This window comes from Bufo gargarizans, chromosome 9 (genome assembly GCF_014858855.1).
Source record: "Bufo gargarizans isolate SCDJY-AF-19 chromosome 9, ASM1485885v1, whole genome shotgun sequence".
In the NCBI taxonomy this organism is placed as follows: domain Eukaryota; kingdom Metazoa; phylum Chordata; class Amphibia; order Anura; family Bufonidae; genus Bufo; species Bufo gargarizans.
Window position 1 is genome coordinate 24,459,850 of NC_058088.1, and position 15,777 is coordinate 24,475,626.

Here is a 15,777-nt window from a genome sequence, read left to right on the forward strand (position 1 = left end):
AGCCTAAGTCATCAATACTGAATTCCAGGAAACCCTTTTAAAGGGGTTCTTCAGGGGGTATGTTTTTTTATTGTTTAGATGAGATTTAGAGGGATTTTTAATATATTTGTTAAAAATATGCCCTCGCGGCCCACTGAACTGAGTGCCACCACATGTAAACATTGCGGTACTGCCCAGGTCTGTACGTGGCCCCCACCCCATATCAGGCTGTAGAGAACACACAGGGAAGCACACAGTCTCGTGCGCCATGCAGCTGCAGCAGGGGGTAGCTTTTCGGTGCATATGCTACTGCACTTTTTCTTTGCATGGGTTTTAAGAAATTTCCCCCATAATGTAAAATCTAAATATGTGGCCCTAAGAGTCCTGGGCATAACATGGCCCAAACGGTCCAGCACAGGACCATCCTATCTGAAGCTTTGATGAAAGCCTAAAGGAGACAGCCCTTGTATATGCCATGCATACCACTCTGTCAGCTATCGCAGATGGTGTCGTGTGTTATATATAGTATGTTTTATTTTTCCTCCTAATCCTCACCCCTTCCCTTTTTCTAAATCCCTTGTCCTCAAATTCCCTGTCCTGAGATCTGACCCAGCCTTACCCCGCCGCCGCATTTAGCTGGGTGTCACGCTTCGGTGTGGGAGGGAAACACCACACCAAGCATAGGAAGGAAGGGGGGAACAGGAAATCAGGCCTGAGAACTAGGGAAGGAAAATGGACACCTCCTAGTAAAAACCCAAACCAAAATTCTGACTGACTACCAGTATGAACAGACTCCAAAGGTAGGCGAGTTCATACGCAGGAATACCTAGAGTCCTATCAAGCCCTATAGGACCCTAGTACTAATGGACAAGACTATCTGTTCCTCCAAAAGGAAGGACGAACAGGAGTCTCCTTCAGGCCTAATACAAACAATAGGGAAATGCAACACACAGAACCCCAAACAAAATACAAAAGGGAAAGGAAAGACTTAACTACAAATGAGCAATGGAAGCACCAGAAACTCAGCCGAGATCCAACCACAATCTATTCAAAGGTCCAAACAGAAGCTATAAACCGCACACCATTGTGGGAGAAGCAACTATAAATAGAGAAGGTTAAATGACCCTAATATCCACACCTGGGGAAAGAAGGTGCGGCAAGCACTAGAAACAACACAGACATCATTTGATCCAAACGGAAAACATGTCAGATCAAACCACATGTTGCCAGTCTCACCGATCTCCTGCTACCTGTCGCGGGAACGTCCGTGACACTGGGGTTGTAATCACTGTATTCGTTGCGTGGCCTGTATTATGCTCCTATATTGAGACATATTGCCATACAGAGTTTGCGGAGAGCCAGGTGGCGGTGAGAACCACTATGGGCACTGCAGTGCTTGCCCATTACCCCTTATAGTGTGGTCGGGCTGGGGATAACATTGCTTAGAGCACTGCATGCAGGTTAATGGACCCGGTGTGTTCAGAATCAAGTACTGTATGTCTATTGTACTGTGCTCTGCACCCCCTCCTCTCTGTCTGGCTCGTCCTAGCACACGGCTGTGCATGTACATTAGGATCTCTTGTCAGCCCCCTTTCTTCTCTAAGTGCCAGGCATGCATCCAGTATCACTGCACAGCTGAAGGCACAACTCTAAACATCTGCGACGCACGGCAACAGCCATGGGTCCCTTAAAGCAAATGTTTTTCGTGACGCCAGTTGCAGTGAAGCAACAAGGGCACAGGGCCCCTTTTTAGTGATACTGTAGATGGTACCCAGGTGTAGGAATGCCAGAGTGGTATAGGGTAGCCTAAATGTCCCTTAATGTTGGGGCACGTGTCACGGTGCTCCTACCGTGATTACGCTGGACCCCAGGCGTTGTCGTCCGAAGCAGAGCAAACGGGGTAGGTGATGAAGGGGATGAAGAAATAACTTGAGTCCAGACCTTGTGATGAAGTTGATAACAGCTTTACTTGGACAAACGTTTCTCCAAACAGAGTCAGGCTTTGTCTTGGTTCCAGCAGGCTTTGGCATTAACTGTGGCAGGAAAACTCTTCTCTGCTCTGTCTGTTGCTCTGCTGTGCTGACAGGGTAGCTGTATAACTTAGCTTTAGCTGAAGGCTGCAACTTCCTTCTTGTAGTCTGTCTCTAAATTGTGCTATACCAGGGAGTCTCCCTCTTCTGGCTACTGAGGCTGTAAACTTATGCCTCCATATTCAGCTGAGCTGAAGGTGCTCCAGCTGGCCTGGACAAGGCACGTCCAACCGGTACATGCACCTGCTGCACACCCTTCTCCTGTCTAGGGAAGACCTAAGACTGGAACTAACTGGTCCCCACCCTTCCTGCAGGCAATGGGACACGCCCACCACACCAGAGAGGGGGGTGTTAGAATGGAAAGAAAGGATTCCACTCTATGTAACTTTAGCTCTGCCATGTTTGCCGCCATCTGCTGGTAAACCAGGCACATTAACAGTTGCAAAATAGGAGGTGCACATGATGCAGGACCTGGAAATAACTACATGTGATGACATTAAATTAGCCCATTAAAGATAGTTGCAAGGTGCAGAAGTGGTAATGCACCTCTGGGGCGTTACACATCTACAAAAGATGATACCTCAGTCTAAATCCAACTGAGACCATCCCTAGTAAAAAGACCTCACTTCTCCAATAAACCGCTACCTGCCATCCAAGGATGCCATTCAGTATCTGCTTCTACTTATTGATATGGTGCATTCCTTGAATCCTGATGGTTCCTACGTTTCAGATTTCCTGTACTAAATGTCTACTAAACCCATGCCCCTCCACTGTGCCCATCCAAGGATGTAATTCTGAATTTGCTTCAAAGGTGCAGATATCTACACATCCACTAAAGATTATCATAATATAAGGACCTTCGTAATAAAGGGTGACCTTCAAGAAACCTGTACCTTCCACCATGACGATAAAGTAGACATGACATAATTACCGGTTTGCACTAGCCGAGCGTTATCCTCTGGATAGGTCATCAGTATCGAATTGGTGGAGGTCCGACACCCAAGACCCCCACCAATAAGTTGCTCAAGGAGGTACCAATCACAGCGCCGTACATTGTATAGTGGCTTGGTATTGCAGCACAGCCCCATTGACGTCACATGGCCTAGACTGCTGGTACCTTCTCAAACAGTTGATCGGCAGGGGTTCTGGGTGTTGGACCTGCACCGATCAGATACTGATTAGCACGTGCACATTAGGCTACTTTCACACTTGCGTTCGGGGTTCCGCTTGTGAGTTCCGTTTAAAGGCTCTCACAAGCGGCCCCGAACGCATCCGTACAGCCCTAATGCATTCTGAGTGAATGCGGATCCGCTCAGAATGCATCAGTCTGGCAGCGTTTGGGCTCCGCTCAGCAGGCAGGACACCTGAACGCTGCTTGCAGCGTTCGGGTGTCCGCTTGGCCGTGCGGAGGCAAACGGATCCGTCCAGATTTACAATGGAAGTCAATGGGGACGGATCCGTTTGAAGTTGACACAATATGGCTCAATTTTCAAACGGATCCGTCCCCCATTGACTTTCAATGTAAAGTCTGGACGGATCCGTCTGCGGCTACTTTCACACTTAGATTTTTTTTTACAATATAATGCAGACGGATCCGTTCTAAACGGATCCATCGTCTGCATTAAATGAGCGGATCCGTCTCAGACGGATCCGCTCTGAACACAAATGTGAAAGTAGCCTAAGTACTTGCCCATGCTGCTGACACGGAGTACGAACATACGAAAAGCCATATACATCAAGATTTTATTTTTTCGAGACGGTTGGGGGCCATACAGAATGGCATCACAGGCCACAGGTTGTGCATCCCTGATCTAATGTGCATGGGGGCTTCCCAAGCCTCCCCTGAAGTCAAATGTCTGGGGAGATAAGGATTTCACTCATTCCTGATGCTTTGTTCTCAGGAAAAAGTAGCAGCATGTCAATTTAGGCCTCATGCACGCGGCCGTTGGGCGGCCGTGGCCGTATTGCGGCTCGCAAACAGCGGGTCTGCAATCCACGGCCGCCGGCCATGTGCACCACCCATCACGGACCCATTCACTTGCATTGTACTTATTTTGAGCTAAAAATCTTTTTTTTCAATTTATTTAAAAATATGGAGTCCTTTTTTCTGTACAGAGCTGAGATGCTCTAGTAGCAGCCTTTGGATTTTCTGTCTTTTCCATCAGTTGGGGAGCTGGACTCTAATATTATAAACACTAATTTTAGCTCAGTTCTTATCTTACTGATAAGAATGTGGCTTAAATAAGTATTTAGGACCTGGTAGCCTAGAGATAAGGGTTATTAGATGAAAGGAACAGTCACACAGTTAGAAAAGTTAACCCTTTGTGACAGAACAGCTCAATATTTTTAATTAAGGCCAATTAAAAATAAGATTTTTAGCCAAAAATGAATAAAATGCAATCATGAGCAAAAATTGCCTCTGAAGGTGTACATAGCCTTTAAAGTCCTCCTTTCTGACAACATGAAATACACGATGATCAGCTATAACATTAAAAACACTTGCCCTATATTGGGTAGGCCCCCCTCAGGGGCGTAAATAGAAGTGACTGGGCCCCACAGCAAATATTTGTAAGGGCCCCCCCCAGCGCGCTTCGCATCTCCCTCCTCCTGTGTAAACCCCACTCCTTTGGCACAGTGTAGCGGTATACTGTATATTGTGGGGCACAGTGTAGAGGTATACTGTATATTGTGTGGCACAGTGTAGCGGTATACTGTATATTGTGTGGCACAGTGTAGAGGTATACTGTATATTGTGTGGCACAGTGTAGCGGTATACTGTACATTGTGGGGCACAATATAGAGGTATACTGTACATTGTGGGGCACAGTGTATGCTATATGTGTATAACATAAACATATTTCATATGAACACTTACAATTTCTTGACTTGGCCCTTGGGGATCTCGGACGCCACTTCCACACTTTGGCCGGGGGCTCGGCGGAGCTGATGTTGTGTTTTATCCTAATGAGAAAGATTTTATAATAAGGATTTGGAGAAAGGGCAGAGGGATAGCAGAGCAGGTAGAGGCTGGTGCTGCTACTAGGGGGTCATACCATGGGGGAGTAATAAAGCCCACCATAATGCCCCCCAGTAGTAATAATTCTCCTTATAATGTGACAGTGCAAAAATACCCCCTTGTAATGCCCCCATTTGAGCTAATGTCCCCATAATGTGCCAGTATAAAATACCCCTATATAGTGCCCCCAGTAAATTCCCCCATAGTGCTCCTCTCCCCCCTTCCTGCTAGTGCCCCCCATAATGTACCAGTATAAAATGCCCCATATATAGTGCCCCAGTAGATGCCCCTCAGTGTCCGGCCTCTGATAGGCTGCCGGCCTAGTGTCCCCCATAATGCCCCCCACTAATGTGCCAGTAAGTGTCCCCATAGATGCCCCCCATCATGTGCCAGTATCAAGTGCCTCCCCCCCCCCACATGTCCCAGTATCATAGTGCCATCTCCCCCCATGTGCCAGTATCAAGTGCCTCTCTCCTTCCCACCCCCATGTGCCAGTATCATAGTGCCAAACCCCCCCATGTGCCAGTATCAAGTGCCTCTCTCTTCCCCCCCATGTCCCATTATCATAGTGCCATCTCCCCCCAAAAAAGTGCCAGTATTAAGTGCCTCTCCCCCCCATGTGCCAGTATCATAGTGCCAACCCCCCCCCCCCACATGCCAGTATCAAGTGCCTCTCTCCTCCCCCCCATGTCCCAGTATCATAGTGCCATCTCCCCCCCCCCCCACAAAAAAGTGCCAATATCAAGTGCCTCTCTCCCTCCCCCTCCCCATGTGCCAGTATCAGGTTCCTCTCTCCCCCCCCCCATGTGCCAGTATCAAGTGCCAACCCCCCCTCTCCCCTCCAGGTGCCAGTATCAGGTGCCTCTCCCCCCCCCCCATGTCCCAGTATCATAGTGCCATCTCCCCCCCCCACAAAAAAAGTGCCAGTATCAAGTGCCTCTCTCACTCCCCCCCCACCCACCCCATATGCCAGTATCAGGTGCCAACCCCTCTCCCCCCCATGTGCCAGTATCAGGTGCCTCTTCCCCCCCCCCATGTGCCAGTATCAGGTGCCAACCCCCCCTCCCCCCCTCCCCCAGGTGCCAGTATCAGGTGCCAGTATCAGGTGCCACTCTCCCCCCCCCATATGCCAGTATCAGGTGCCACTCTCCCTCCCCCCCCCATGCCAGTATCAGGTGCCAACCCCCCTCCCCCCATGTGCCAGTATCAGGTGCCACTGCCAGTATCAGGTGCCTCCCGCTCCCCCATGGCAGTAACAGTCGGGTATTAAAAAAAATAAAATAAACACTTCTACTTACCTCCATGTCAGCGATGCGATGCAGCCTCTTCCTGTGTCCCGCCTTGTATGTCCATATATGGAGTCAGTGCTTGTATTTCAGAAAAGATTCTGCCGGGATTCGAACCCACGACCTTCTGCTTCAAGCAGCTAACCACAAGACCATACCAGCTGCCTTGCTGCTGACTGAAAAAATATGAGACTTCTACTGTTATAGCTGGCTAAGTGTACATCTATACACATGACAGCTGCTCATATATAGAGATATAGCAGAGCTGAATGTGCTGAGACAGCTGTCATATACAGATATAGCAGTATCTCAGATATATCTCTATATGACAGCTGTTCCAGCACACTCAGCTCTGCTATATCTCTATATATGATAGCTGCCCCAGCAAACCCAGCTCTGCTACATCTATGCATATGACAGCTGCCCAAACACACCCAGCACTGCTATATCTCTATATGACAGCTGTCCCAGCACACTCAGCTCTGCTATATCTCTATATATGACAGCTGCTCCAGCACACCCAGCTCTGCTACATCTATATATCTCTAAGTATTGCTATACAGTAGATAGATATATAGCAGAGCTGAGTGTGCTGGGGCAGCTGTCATGTGTATAGATGTAGCAGAGCTGGCTGTGTTTCGGCAGCTGTCATGTGTATAGATGTAGTAGAGCTGGGTTTGCTGGGGCAGTTGTCATATATAGAGATATAGTAGAGCTGAGTGTGCTGGTGCAGCTGTCATGTGTATAGATGTAGCAGAGCTGGGTGTGTTTGGGCATCTGTCATGTGTATAGATGTAGTAGAGCTGGGTTTGCTGGGGCAGCGGTCATATATAGAGATATAGCAGAGCTGATTGTGCTGGGACAGCTGTCATATAGAGATATAGCAGTGCTGGGTGTGTTGGGGGCAGCTGTCATGTGTATAGATGTAGCAGAGCTGGCTGTGTTTCGGCAGCTGTCATGTGTATAGATGTAGTAGAGCTGGTTTTGCTGGGGCAGCTGTCATATATAGAGATATAGCAGAGCTGAGTGTGCAGGGACAGCTGTCATATAGAGATATAGCAGTGCTAGGTGTGTTTGGGCAGCTGTCATGTGTATAGATGTACAATTAGCCAGCTATAACAGTAGAAGTCTCATATTTTTTCAGTGAGTTGTAATGCAGCCTTTATGGCTGTGAGGGTAAATGCTTTGCCACTGATACACTGCTAGATTGGAGGTTGTGGGTTCGAATCCCAGACCAGGAGACTTTAGCAGACAGTAAAATTAGATCACACATATTTAACTAACTTGAAAATAAACTGTCACACACGCCCCCTTGGCAGCCCGGGCCCCGAAGCAGCTGCTTCCCCGGTAGTTACGCCACTGGTCCCCCTCATCCTGTCAAAATAGCTCTGACCCTTCCAGGCATGGACTCCATAAGACCATTGAAGGTCCAGTATAAAAATGGTTGTCCCATGATTAGTGCAAAAACAATTAAAATCAGACATCATATAGTACATGACAATCTCTTTCTAACAAAGCTAGAACCTTCCCTGCACCTCACATGGGTCCAGAGATCCTCCCATCTACTAGATTTATTTCAAGCTGGCAGCTCAGAGAGTGTGTCCTTTCTCAAGGGGCATGTTCTCTTGCAGTTCCCTTCCTGTAACTGTCACAGCTTCTAACAGTAGATACGGTTGGTAGCAGGTGAAGGATGGAACTGAGCATGTGCGACCACCTGAGCGAGATAAGGAGTAGAATAAACAGCAGGTGGCGCTATACAGATACAGATACAGATAACTCAGTGGCTATACATTTTGAATTCCATGCTAGTACAAAAAAGATGTGGAATATTTTTGATGGGACAGCCCCTTTAATAGTTTCAGCAATTTGAGCTACAGTATCTTCTGTTTGATTAGCCTTTGCTCCACATGCACATCAATGAGCCACTGCCCCTGTCACTGGTTGACCTTTCTTGGACCACTTTTGGCACAGCATACCGGGAAACACCCCACAAGACTTGCCGTTTTAGAGATACTCTGACTCACTCGTCTAGCCATCACAATTTGGCCCTTGTCAAAGTCTCTCAGGTCCTTATGCTTGACGATGTAGGCTGACATGGTACCGACTCGAATTTTCCTGTGCGTGAATGATTCGTACAATATTGTATTGTTGAGCATCATAAGAGTTAATCAGGCATCCTTCCTCTCTGGACACACACCCAGTCTCAATTATACATCACAATGTTGTCTCCGTTGAGTGTCTGCTTTACATCAGAAGTCGCTGCTTGGTGGAGGATTGGGATGGGGTAGAGGGGGGTGTTTGGACTAAGATCTAGCGGACCAGGAATGTACCGCACCTACCCTCGTCTTGTCTGCTTCTGCTCACTGTCACAAAATGCTCATGAACCTGCGTCTTTCTGATGACCATGTGGGTAGAGAGGACATTGGATTAGGGCCCACTAGCAAGGTGGCCTACAGCAAAGTGTACTGTGTCACAGTGAACATGTCATTGCTACACATGTGGGTGGGCTCCCGTGACCCTCAAGTTAGGCAATATGCTAAAAGACAGCCAAGGCTCTCCAACATTTCTGTCCCAGAGGTTGCAATAAAATGACAAATGTAAAACAATCTTCTCCACCCATTTCATAGCTGTGACTCACTGACCTCCAGCTAGAGCAGACCATCTGATTAGACTGCAGTAATCCAATATCTTAAGCTGGTCATACACTAGAGATTATAGACGGCTGCAAAGGCTGATTTAGGCCATTTTCTTCAGACTGTTGGCTTCTATTCATGGCAAGAAAGAGAGTGATAGACAGTCACCAAAAGCCAATAGTTCTGGAAAAGTCAGTCTGCCATGTGGGATTTTTTCAGCCATTTTTTCAGTCATTATCAGGTATTATCAGGTGCAGTAGTTGATATATTTGCACTTTGGGATAAAACGATCGGGCATGTTGAAACCCAGCATGCTCAACCGTTCTTTCCCTTTATATCTGCCATAAAAGGAGTAAGAAGGGCCGTATTCACTTATGTACCCAGCCACAATAGATTTTTTATACAGTGGATGGAATAATCCAGAGAAGGAAAGAGGAATGATGAGGTGGAGCCGGAAAAGATAGCTGGTTATAAATATATTTATGTTGGGGTTGGGTACAGAAATCAAGGGCCATTTTCATAAAAATAGTGTTAGTCTCTGTTCAGACAACTATAATAAGAACCGGTACATTTATTGTTCCATCACAGGATGGGATCCAAACCTATCCTGAAGAACTAATTATACTGCGCCTGCACAGACTTCTAATATAGCCATGTGCACAGAGCCTTAAAGGGGTTCTCCAGTTTCATAATGACAATTACTTTTGTCCAAAGTACCCCACATACTGTATATTTTTGGCCCATACATCTGTATTTTACCCTTTCCCAGCTTCACTGCATCCTGGCAGGATGTTTACATGTAGAACTTCCTGTTTTCATCAACTTCCTGTTGGTTTTCTAACCAAAATCAGCATGATTTTGCTCTGTAATGTTTCATAGGGCTTGCTTCGCCTAGTTAACATGGAGAGGGAAGGTATAGAGGGTGTGACTACTGCAGAGAGAACAGTGTGGGTTTAGTTAGAAAACCCAGCAAGAAGCGGCAGAAAGCAGGAAGTTCTGCATGTGAACATCCTGCCAGGATGCAGTGATACTGAGAACAGGGGGAGGATTGCGCTGACATGAAAAACAGGTTCATGGGCTAAAAATATGCTGTGTTTGTTGTACTCTGGGCAGATAGAAAATCCCTTTAATGAGGACCTATGACCCTTCTTGATGTGTCAATTTTAGTAAATAGTTGCATTCCCTATGATATAACAATTGTAGGCATCTTTGATTCTAACCCTACAGTGGGCTGTTCATCCTAAATATTTCTGAGTAAATTGACAACTGGGTGTTATCATTCCCTATTCTGGCACTCTCAACACTGTTTGGATAGTATCAGATTGTGTACGGACACACCCCAGACTGATAACACCCGGTTATCAATTGAATCGGCTGGCGGGTGTGTGGCCTCCCATGGCACGACAGATTCACTATATTTTACGCCAGCTCATAGCAAGTGCACGGACTGCCAAAAATTTGCCAAATTCATTAGGGGGCATGCACCTCTTAATAAATCTGATGCATCTTACTCTGACAGGCTAAGACTGGCATATCAAACGTCCTAGTGACTCTGCCCCTTAGGCTGAGTGAAGGGTAGCAAATGATTTCAAGCTTCGTATCAGAAAAACAAGGACTGAAGGATGATCGTGTCTTGGCAATTGTTACACATACACCATAATCCAAAGCATCTGGTCGGCCCTTTGTTTCAACTGTTTAAATCAAAGTGAATGGCGTCTTGGCGGCTACAGGCTCTTATACATTCGCCTTGGTAAATAAGCCTAGAATTATTTTTCTATATACAGGTTCTTTGTTAATTTTGCTTTATGAGACCACAATCTGTTTTGAAACGTCTTCCCTTCCCAACCATTTCTTAAGTTTACCAATGTCTTCAACTACCCATACTCCCATACCAATATTCTATACAGAAGTTTCATTTCTAAGCTTATTTTCTAACCATTGGCGAATTTATTGGCATGACTGGCCAGCATCTCATCATCATGGCACAAATTAATCTTTCATCATTTCCTGCTCAACATGGGCAGCTGATGTCCACCTGCTTATATCAAGCTGAGGCCACAATAAATGAAATGTATTAATAGCCAACTCTTCAAAGGATCCATACTTACTGAATGAGTTGGGGTTGGTCCAGATCCGAATGCCCCCAAAGCTATATATTCATGTTATAAATATATTCATGTTGGGGTTGGGTTACGGAAATCAAGGGCCATTTTAGTTAAAATATTGTTAGTCTCTGTGCAGACAACTATAATAAGAACTGGCACATTTATCCATCACAGGATGGGATTAAAACCTATCCTAAAGCACTAAGTGTACTGTACCTGCACAGACTTCTAGTATAGCCATGTGCACAGAGCTGTAAAGGGCTTCTCCAGTTTCTTAATGACATTTATTTTTGTCCAGAGAACCCCAAATACTGCAAATTTTTGGCCCATACATCTGTATTTACCCCCTTTCCCAGCTTTACTGCATCCTGGCAGGATGTTTACATGCAGAACTTCCTGTTTTCATCAACTTCCTGTTGGTTTTCTAACTAAACTCAGCATGATTTTGCAATGTAATGTTTCATAGGGCTTGCTTCGCCTAGCTAACATGGAGAAAGAAGGTATAGAGGGTGTGACTACTGCAGAGAGAACAGTGTGGGTTTGGTTACAAAACCCAGCAGGAAGCTGAGGAAAGCAGGAAGTTCTGCATGTAAACATCCTGCCAGGATGCAGTGATGCTGAGAACAGGGGAAGGAAAGCACTGACATGAAAAACAGGTTCATGGGCCAAAAATATGGTCCAGATCCGAATGCTCCAAAAGCCATTTATTCGTGTTATAAATATATATTAATGTTGGGTCTGGATATGGAAATTAAGGGTTTCCTGCCCCACATGGGCAGCTGATGCCCACCTGCTTATATCAAGCTGAGGCCACAATAAATGGAATGTATTAGTAGCCAACTCTTCATGAGTTGGGGTTGGTCTAGATCCGAATGCCCCAAAAGCCACATATTCACCTATCTTTTTATCTTTTTTTTTTCCTCAGTTGTTTGCCCTCTACTGTGTAAAAATGGAGGTATATGCATTAAAAAGGACCAGTGCCTCTGCACGCCAAGCTTCACTGGGAAGTTCTGCGAGACTTCTTTATACCCTGGCGCGGGGATCGCTGCATACACAATCAGAAACAGTAGCGTGGAACAGAATCTGAAGACTAAATCTGTGCACACATTACCTCTGTCTAACCATCAGCCGGAGAAAGATGGTATGGAGAATGAATGGCATTGATTTCTTTACATCTACATAAAGAAATATATATTTTTAACAAGATTTTTCAAAATGGTTTTTAAAGGGTGTATTCACACTGTCTGATCAAACTGCAGTTTTTGCATTGCATTGCATTATTTCTACAAAAGTGTGACAATTTTGCAGCAGTTTCTGACAGTCATATATACACAAGAAATGCACTTTGACTGCCCCATGTTGCAGGGATGACACTCTGCCCTGCTTATGTGATGGACTCAGGCTCATTCATTGGTATAGAAAGTATTGGTATAGAAAGTATACTTAGAAATTGTATTTTCTGTTGTATTGTTGTTCCAATATCAAAAACATTTTATTTATTTTTTTAGCATAGCCACTGAGTTATTCAATAAGATGTATAGCGCCACCTCCTGTTTGTTATTTTCCGCATTTTTTCGACTACTTAATTAAGATCGCTGAGGTGGACACCCATGCTCAGCTCCATCCGTTAGCTGCCACCAACTGTATCTACTTTTAGAAGCAGTAACAGTTATAGGGGGAGATGCAATATAAAGGACACCCCCCTGAGAAAGGAAACACCTCCTAAGAAAGTACACACCCCCTGAGAAAGGAAACACCTCCTAAGAAAGGACACACCCCCAGAGAAAGGAAACACCTCCTAAGAAGGGACACACACCATGAGAAAGGAAACACCTCCTAAGAAAGGAAACACCTCCTAAGAAAGGACACCCCCCCAGAGAAAGGAAACACCTCCTAAGAAGGGACACACACCCTGAGAAAGGAAACACCTCCTAAGAAAGGACACACCCCCAGAGAAAGGAAACACCTCCTAAGAAGGGACACACACCATGAGAAAGGAAACACCTCCTAAGAAAGGACACACCCCCAGAGAAAGGAAACACCTCCTAAGAAAGGACACACCCCCTGAGCTGCTAGCGTGAAATAAATCTAGCAGAGCAATTGCAGCAACTAATGGGGAGATCTCTGGATCCATGTGAGGTACAGGGCTAGTTATAGATTTAAAAAAAAGTTATTGTCATGTCCTATATGATGTCCGATTTTCATTTTTTACATCAGTCATGGCACAACCCCTTTAAATAGAGTGATAAAGACGACCTGACTCTTTTAGTAACTACTTGCATCTCCCATGTAATAACAATTTTGGAGATCAATTCTTATTACTCTATGTTGTGCCATTCCTCTATTATTACTTCTAGAAGTCATGAATGAACTACTAGCAGTTTGTAATGAAGATCCAGATGGGGGGTGTCCCTGCACAGTCTGACACTGGCAGCACTGCATTTGATAGTGTCAGACTGTGCAGGGACACCTCTCCCCCCAACTGATAACACCCAGCTGGACCTTCATTGCAAACTGCCAGTAATTCATTCATAACTTCTAGCAGGAATAATGAAGGAATGCCACAACACTGCCATAAGAATAGATGCTCCAGGATTGTTATTACATGGAGGATGCAAGTACGTACTAAAACAGAAACATCAGGAGCGGCGACAGGTCCTCTTTAAATAGTGTGCTATATATTATAAATCTAAAATAAATAGTAATAGCATAGAGATTAAAAGAGTTTTCCAGGACTTTTATACTGATGACCTATCCTCAGGATAGGTCATCAGTATCTGATCAGTGGGGGTCTGAAACCTGGGACCCCCGCTGATCAGCTGTTTGAGAAGGCACTGGCGCCCCTGTGAGCAGCGCGCCCTTCTCCGTGCTACCAAGCACAGCGCCGTACATTGTATAGTGGCTGTGCATGGTATCACAGCTCAGCCCCATTCACTTCTATGGGGCTGAGCTGCTACTAGGCCATGTGACTGATGAATGTGACATTACTGACATAGGAAAAGCTAGAGAAGGGCACGGCATTACTGCAAGTGTTGGTGCCTTCTCAAACAGCTGATCGGCGGTGGTTCCGGGTGTTGGAACCCCACTGATTAGATACTGATGACCTATCTAAAGGAAAACTACTATCCCAGAAAACTACTTTAATGGCTGATATTGGAGGGAGACATATTGTAGTTTGTGGACATTTCTATATACAGGTCCTTCTCAAAAAATTAGCATATTGTGATAAAGTTCATTATTTTCTGTAATGTACTGATAAACATTAGACTTTCATATATTTTAGATTCATTACACACCAACTGAAGTAGTTCAAGCATTTATTGTTTTAATATTGATGATTTTGGCATATAGCTCATGAAAACCCAAATTTCCTATCTAAAAGAATTAGCATATTTCATCCGACCAATAAAAGAAAAGTGTTTTTAATACAAAAAAAGTCAACCTTCAAATAATGATGTTCAGTTATGCACTCAATACTTGGTCGGGAATCCTTTTGCAGAAATGACTGCTTCAATGCGGCGTGGCATGGAGGCAATCAGCCTGTGGCACTGCTGAGGTGTTATGGAGGCCCAGGATGCTTCGATAGCGGCCTTAAGCTCATCCAGAGTGTTGGGTCTTGCGTCTCTCAACTTTCTCTTCCCAATATCTCACAGATTCTCTATGGGGTTCAGGTCAGGAGAGTTGGCAGGCCAATTGAGCACAGTAATACCATGCTCAGTAAACCATTTACCAGTGGTTTTGGCACTGTGAGCAGGTGCCAGGTCGTGCTGAAAAATTTAATCTTCATCTCCATAAAGCTTTTCAGCAGATGGAAGCATGAAGTGCTCCAAAATCTCCTGATAGCTAGCTGCATTGACCCTGCCCTTGATAAAACACAGTGGACCAACACCAGCAGCTGACATGGCACCCCAGACCATCACTGACTGTGGGTACTTGACACTGGACTTCAGGCATTTTGGCATTTCCCTCTCCCCAGTCTTCCTCCAGACTCTGGCACCTTGATTTCCGAATGACATGCAACAGTCCAGTGCTGCTTCTCTGTAGCCCAGGTCAGGCGCTTCTGCCGCTGTTTCTGGTTCAAAAGTGGCTTGACCTGGGGAATGCGGCACCTGTAGCCCATTTCCTGCACACACCTGTACACGGTGGCTCTGGATGTTTCTACTCCAGACTCAGTCCACTGCTTCCGCAGCTCCCCTAAGGTCTGGAATCGGTCCTTCTCCACAATCTTCCTCAGGGTCCGGTCACCTCTTCTCGTTGTGCAGCGTTTTCTGCCACACTTTTTCCTTCCCACAGACTTCCCACTGAGGGGCCTTGATACAGCACTCTGGGAACAGCCTATTTGTTCAGAAATTTCTTTCGGTGTCTTACCCTCTTGCTTGAGGGTGTCAATGATGGCCTTCTGGACAGCAGTCAGGTCGGCAGTCTTACCCATGATTGCCGTTTTGAGTAATGAACCAGGCTGGGAGTTTTTAAAAGCCTCAGGAATCTTTTGCAGGTGTTTAGAGTTAATTAGTTGATTCAGATGATTAGGTTAATAGCTCGTTTAGAGAACCTTTTCATGATATGCTAATTTTTTGAGATAGGAATTTGGGGTTTTCATGAGCTGTATACCAAAATCATCAATATTAAAACAATAAAAGGCTTGAACTACTTCAGTTGGTGTGTAATGAATCTAAAATATATAAAAATCTAATGTTTATCAGTACATTACAGAAAATAATGAACTTT

The 15,777-nt window shown here is 45.4% G+C and overlaps 1 protein-coding gene across 2 annotated transcripts in view; it reads left to right on the plus strand.

Moving 5' to 3' along the window:
- The window catches only part of LTBP4 (latent transforming growth factor beta binding protein 4), a 108,060-nt gene that overhangs the window by 38,715 nt on the left and 53,568 nt on the right, over positions 1-15,777 (plus strand). For both annotated transcript variants that reach the window (XM_044305164.1, XM_044305165.1), the window contains exon 2: positions 11,975-12,190. In XM_044305164.1, coding sequence (XP_044161099.1) covers positions 11,975-12,190 — 216 coding nt within the window. The remainder of the gene's footprint in view (positions 1-11,974; positions 12,191-15,777) is intronic.